Below are 7,001 nucleotides of genomic sequence, written 5' to 3'. Positions count from 1 at the left end.
GCCAGCCGTTCGCAACGATAGGAACAAGAAGAAGAAGGAGGTGAAGGAGGAAGGGGGGTTGGGCGAGAGCTACGAGCTGAGCCCGGAGCTGGAGGAGCTGGTGCAGAAGGTCAGCAGAGCCCACCAGGAGACCTTCCCCTCCCTCTGCCAACTGGGCAAGTACACCACGGTGAGCACCCCGGGGGGGGCACCTGGGGGGGGGAACCCATCAGTAGGTCCATAACTACGTGGGGGGCACGTGGGGACCTCGGGAGGGGGAGGGATCGGGGACGTTGGGGACACAGGAACGTGAGGAACCTCCCGATCAGGAGGTATCAGGGGTGTGGGGAGCTCTGGGTTGGGAGGTGGAAGGGACGTGGGGGTCTCTGGGCCAGGGGGGAGCAGGGACATGGGGACACGGGGACAGGGGGACATGGGGAACCTCTGGTCCAGGATGGAGCAGGGACATGGGGACCTCTGGATTGGGAGATATCAGGGCCATGGGGACACTGGGACATGGGGAACCTCTGGTCCAGGAGGTATCAGGGACATGGGGACACGGGGACCTCTGGATGGGGAGGTACCAGGGACATGGGGGCACAGGGACCTGGGGAACCTCTGGCCCAGGAGGTATTAGGGCCATGGGGACACAGGGACATGGGGACACAGGGACATGAGGAACCTCTAGATCAGGAGGTATCAGGGACATGGGGAACCTCTGGTCTAGGACATGAGGACATGGGGACATGGGGACTTGTGGATTGGGAGGCAGTGGGGTCATAGAGACCTCTGGATCGGGAGGTATCAAGGGACATGAGGACACAGGAACGTGAGGAACCTCTGGATCAGGAGGTATCAAGGACACAGGGACATGGGGACATGGGGACAGGGGGACCTCTGGATTGGGAGATATCAGGGCCATGGGGACACAGGGACATGGGGAACCTCTGGTCCAGGAGGTATCAGGGACATGGGGACACGGGAACCTCTGGATGGGGAGGTACCAGGGACATGGGGGCACAGGGACCTGGGGAACCTCTGGTCCAGGAGGTATCAGGGACATGGGGACACTGGGACATGGGGAACCTCTGGTCCAGGGGGGAGCAGGGACATGGGGACCTCTGGTCCAGGAGGTATCAGGGACATGGGGACACAGGGACATGAGGAACCTCTGGATTGAGAGATATCAGGGACATGGGGACACAGGAACGTGAGGAACCTCCCGATCAGGAGGTATCAGGGGTGTGGGGAGCTCTGGGTTGGGAGGTGGAAGGGACGTGGGGGTCTCTGGGCCAGGGGGGAGCAGGGACATGGGGACACGGGGACAGGGGGACATGGGGAACCTCTGGTCCAGGATGGAGCAGGGACATGGGGACCTCTGGATTGGGAGATATCAGGGCCATGGGGACACTGGGACATGGGGAACCTCTGGTCCAGGAGGTATCAGGGACATGGGGACACGGGGACCTCTGGATGGGGAGGTACCAGGGACATGGGGGCACAGGGACCTGGGGAACCTCTGGTCCAGGAGGTATCAGGGACATGGGGACACTGGGACATGGGGAACCTCTGGTCCAGGGGGGAGCAGGGACATGGGGACCTCTGGTCCAGGAGGTATCAGGGACATGGGGACACAGGGACATGAGGAACCTCTGGATTGAGAGATATCAGGGACATGGGGACACAGGAACGTGAGGAACCTCCGGATCAGGAGGTATCAGGGGTGTGGGGAGCTCTGGGTTGGGAGGTGGAAGGGACGTGGGGGTCTCTGGGCCAGGGGGGAGCAGGGACATGGGGACACGGGGACAGGGGGACCTCTGGATGGGGAGGTATCAGGGACATGAGGACACAGGGACATGAGGAACCTCTGAATTGGGAGATATCGGGGACATGGGGACACTGGGACATGGGGAACCTCTGGTCCAGGAGGGAGAAGGGACATGGGGACACTGGGACATGGGGACCTCTGGGTTGGGAGGCAGAAGGGACATGGAGACACAGGAACATGAGGAACCTCTGGTCCAGGAGGTATCAGGGACATGGGGACCTCTGGGTTGGGAGGCAGAAGGGACATGGAGACACAGGGACACAAGGAACCTCTGGTCCAGGAGGTATCAGGGACATGGGGAACCTCTGGTCCAGGAGGGAGCAGGGACACAGGGACATGGGGACATGGGGACCTCTGGGTTGGGAGGTAGCGGGGACATGGGGACCTCCAGACCAGGAGGTATGAGGGACATGGGGACACAGGAACCTCTGGATCAGAAGGTATCAGGGACATGGGGAACCTCTGGTCCAGGACATGGGGACCTCTGGATGTGGAGGTGGCAGGGACATGGGGACAGAGGGACATGAGGACTTCTGGATTGGGAGGCAGTAGGGTCATGGAGACCTCTGGATCAGGAGGTGGCAAGGACATGGGGACACTGGGACACGAGGAACCTCTGGATTGGGAGATATCAGGGACATGGGGACACAGGGACATGGTCCAGGAGGGAGCAGGGACATGGGGACCTCTGGGTTGGGAGGTATCAGGGACATGGGGACACAGGAACCTCTGGATCAGAAGGTATCAGGGACATGGGGAACGTCTGGTCCAGGACATGGGGACCTCTGGATGTGGAGGTGGCAGGGACATGGGGACACAGGGACATGGGGACTTCTGGATTGGGAGGCAGTAGGGTCATGGAGACCTCTGGATCAGGAGGTGGAAGGGACATGGGGACACAGGGACATGAGGAACCTCTGGTCCAGGAGGGAGCAGGGACATGGGGACACAGGGACACGAGGAACCTCTGGTCCAGGAGGTATCAGGGACATGGGGACCTCTGGTCCAGGAGGGAGCAGGGACACGGGGACATGGGGACATGGGGACCTCTGGATGTGGGGGTGGAAGGGACATAAGGTCATGGGGACACCAGGGCAGGAGGTGGCAGGGCCATGGGGACACAGGAACATGGGGACTTCTGGATTGGGAGGCAGTGGGGTCATGGAGACCTCTGGATCAGGAGGTGGCAAGGACATGGGGACACAGGGACATGGGGAACCTCTGGTCCAGGAGGGAGCAGGGACATGGGGACACTGGGACATGGGGACCTCTGGATTGGGAGGCAGAAGGGACATGGAGACACGGGGACACGAGGAACCTCTGGTCCAGGAGGGAGCAGGGACATGGGGACATGGGGAACCTCTGGATGGGGAGGTACCAGGGACATGGGGGCACAGGGACCTGGGGAACCTCTGGTCCAGGAGGTATCAGGGACATGGGGACACTGGGACATGGGGAACCTCTGGTCCAGGGGGGAGCAGGGACATGGGGACCTCTGGTCCAGGAGGTATCAGGGACATGGGGACACAGGGACATGAGGAACCTCTGGATTGAGAGATATCAGGGACATGGGGACACAGGAACGTGAGGAACCTCCGGATCAGGAGGTATCAGGGGTGTGGGGAGCTCTGGGTTGGGAGGTGGAAGGGACGTGGGGGTCTCTGGGCCAGGGGGGAGCAGGGACATGGGGACACGGGGACAGGGGGACCTCTGGATGGGGAGGTATCAGGGACATGAGGACACAGGGACATGAGGAACCTCTGAATTGGGAGATATCAGGGACATGGGGACACTGGGACATGGGGAACCTCTGGTCCAGGAGGGAGAAGGGACATGGGGACAGGGGGACCTCTGGATGGGGAGGTATCAGGGACATGGGGACACAGGGACATGGGGACACAGGGACATGAGGAACCTCTAGATCAGGAGGTATCAGGGACATGGGGAACCTCTGGTCCAGGACATGGGGACATGGGGACCTCTGGATTGGGAGGTATCAGGGACATGGGGACATGGGGAACCTCTGGATCAGGAGGTGGCAGGGCCATGGGGACACAGGAACATGGGGACTTCTGGATTGGGAGGCAGTGGGGTCATGGAGACCTCTGGATCAGGAGGTGGAAAGGACATGGGGACACAGGGACATGGGGAACATCTGGATCAGGAGGTGGCAGGGCCATGGGGACCTCCAGACCAGGAGGTATCAGGGACATGGGGACACGGGGACATGGGGACCTCTGGATGGGGAGGTATCAGGGATATGAGGGCACAGGGACGTGGGGAACCTCTGGTCCAGGAGGGAGCAGGGACATGGGGACCTCCAGGCCAGGAGGTATCAGGGACATGGGGACACAGGAACCTCTGGATCAGGAGGGAGCAGAAACATGGAGACACGCAGGGACACGGGGACATGGGGACATGGGGACCTCTGGATGTGGGGGTGGAAGGGACATAAGGTCATGGGGACACCAGGGCAGGAGGTGGCAGGGCCATGGGGACACAGGAACATGGGGACTTCTGGATTGGGAGGCAGTGGGGTCATGGAGACCTCTGGATCAGGAGGTGGCAAGGACATGGGGACACAGGGACATGGGGAACCTCTGGTCCAGGAGGGAGCAGGGACATGGGGACACTGGGACATGGGGACCTCTGGGTTGGGAGGCAGAAGGGACATGGAGACACGGGGACACGAGGAACCTCTGGTCCAGGAGGGAGCAGGGACATGGGGACATGGGGAACCTCTGTGTTGGGAGGTAGCAGGGCCATGGGGACCTCCAGGCCAGGAGGTATCAGGGACATGGGGACACAGGAACCTCTAGATCAGGAGGTATCAGGGACATGGGGAGCCTCTGGTCCAGGACATGGGGACACGGGGACCTCTGGATTGGGAGGTATCAGGAACATGAGGACCTCTGGATGAGGAGGAGGTATCAGAGACGTGGGGACACAAGGGACCTCCAGCCCAGAAGGCAGGAGGCTTGTGGGGCCACACTCATGTCCCGGTGGGGGGGTTGTCACCCATTTTTTTTAGAACTCGAGCGCCGACCACCGGGTGCAGCTGGACCTGGGGCTGTGGGACAAGTTCAGCGAGTTGGCCACCAAGTGCATCATCAAGATCGTGGAGTTCGCCAAGCGCCTGCCCGGCTTCACCGCCCTCAGCATGGCCGACCAGATCACCCTCCTCAAGGCCGCCTGCCTCGACATCCTGGTGAGGGGGGGCTTCTTGGGGTGGGGTGGGGGGCTGGGAGAAGGTTGGGTGGTTCCTCACATCCATTTTGACCTCCTGGTGTCACCACGTTGCCTCAAGATTTTGGAGGGGCTGGGAGAAGGTTGGGTGGTGCCCCAGGTCCATCTTGACCTCCTGGTGTCACCGTGTCCCCCCAAGATGCTGGAGGCTGGGAGAAGGTTGGGTGGTGCCTCAGGTCCATCTTGATCTACTGGTGTCACCACGTTGCCTCAAGATGCTGGGGGCTGGGAGAAGATTGGGTGGTGCCCCCCATCCATCTTGATCTCCTGGTGTCACCGTGTCCCCCCAAGATGCTGGGGGCTGGGAGAAGGTTGGGTGGTGCCTCAGGTCCATCTTGATCTACTGGTGTCACCACGTTGCCTCAAGATGCTGGGGGCTGGGAGAAGGTTGGGTGGTTCCCCCCATTCATCTTGACCTTCTGGTGTCACCACGTCGCCTCAAGATGTTGGAGGGGCTGGGAGAAGGTTGGGTGGTGCCTCAGGTCCATCTTGATCTACTGGTGTCACCACGTTGCCTCAAGATGCTGGGGGCTGGGAGAAGGTTGGGTGGTTCCCCCCATTCATCTTGACCTTCTGGTGTCACCACGTCGCCTCAAGATGTTGGAGGGGCTGGGAGAAGGTTGGGTGGTGCCTCAGGTCCATCTTGATCTACTGGTGTCACCACGTTGCCTCAAGATGCTGGGGGCTGGGAGAAGGTTGGGTGGTTCCCCCCATTCATCTTGACCTTCTGGTGTCACCACGTCGCCTCAAGATGTTGGAGGGGCTGGGAGAAGGTTGGGTGGTGCCTCAGGTCCATCTTGATCTACTGGTGTCACCACGTTGCCTCAAGATGCTGGGGGCTGGGAGAAGGTTGGGTGGTTCCCCCCATTCATCTTGACCTTCTGGTGTCACCACGTCGCCTCAAGATGTTGGAGGGGCTGGGAGAAGGTTGGGTGGTGGCCCAGGTCCATCTTGACCTCTTGTTGTCACCATGTCCCCTCAAGATGCTGGGGGCTGGGAGAAGGTTGGGTGGTTCCCCCCATCCATCTTGACCTTCTGGTGTCACCACGTCACCTCAAGATGTTGGAGGGGCTGGGAGAAGGTTGGGTGGTGCCTCAGGTCCATCTTGATCTAGTGGTGTCACCACGTTGCCTCAAGATGTTGGAGGGGCAGGGAGAAGATTAGGTGGTGCCCCAGGTCCCTGTTGACCTCCTGGTGTCACCGTGTCCCCCCAAGATGCTGGGCACTGGGAGAAGATTGGGTGGTGCCCCAGGTCCATCTTGACCTCCTGGTGTCACCGTGTCCCCCCAAGATGCTGGGCGCTGGGAGAAGATTGGGTGGTGCCCCAGGTCCATCTTGACCTCCTGGTGTCACCACGTTGCCTCAAGATGTTGGAGGGGCAGGGAGAAGATTAGGTGGTGCCCCAGGTCCCTGTTGACCTCCTGGTGTCACCGTGTCCCCCCAAGATGCTGGGCGCTGGGAGAAGATTGGGTGGTGCCCCAGGTCCATCTTGACCTCCTGGTGTCACCACGTTGCCTCAAGATGTTGGAGGGGCAGGGAGAAGATTAGGTGGTGCCCCAGGTCCCTGTTGACCTCCTGGTGTCACCGTGTCCCCCCAAGATGCTGGGCGCTGGGAGAAGATTGGGTGGTGCCCCAGGTCCATCTTGACCTCCTGGTGTCACCACGTTGCCTCAAGATGTTGGAGGGGCAGGGAGAAGATTAGGTGGTGCCCCAGGTCCCTGTTGACCTCCTGGTGTCACCGTGTCTCCCCAAAATATTGGAGGGGCTGGGAGAAGGTTGGGTGGTGCCCCAGGTCCATGTTAACCTCCTGGTGTCACCGTGTCTCCCCAAGATGCTGGGTGCTGGGAGAAGGTTGGGTGGTGCCCCAGGTCCATCTTGACCTCCTGGTGTCACCACGTCCCCCCAAGATGCTGGAGGCTGGGAGAAGGGTGGGGGGTGCCTCAGGTCC

The 7,001-nt window shown here is 60.9% G+C and overlaps 1 protein-coding gene across 1 annotated transcript in view; it reads left to right on the top strand.

Moving 5' to 3' along the window:
* Positions 1–5: 5 nt before the first annotated feature.
* Positions 6–7,001, top strand: part of LOC106900066 (retinoic acid receptor gamma-like) — a gene marked incomplete at both ends in the record, with an annotated part of 12,736 nt that continues 5,740 nt past the window's right edge. The window contains 2 exons of the mRNA XM_014962036.1: positions 6–169; positions 4,839–5,015. Of these exons, the coding sequence (XP_014817522.1) occupies positions 6–169; positions 4,839–5,015 (341 nt within the window). The remainder of the gene's footprint in view (positions 170–4,838; positions 5,016–7,001) is intronic.

This window comes from Calidris pugnax, unplaced genomic scaffold (genome assembly GCF_001431845.1).
Source record: "Calidris pugnax isolate Ruff unplaced genomic scaffold, ASM143184v1 scaffold1197, whole genome shotgun sequence".
NCBI lineage: Eukaryota > Metazoa > Chordata > Aves > Charadriiformes > Scolopacidae > Calidris > Calidris pugnax.
This window is presented reverse-complemented; position numbering and strand designations above follow the sequence as displayed.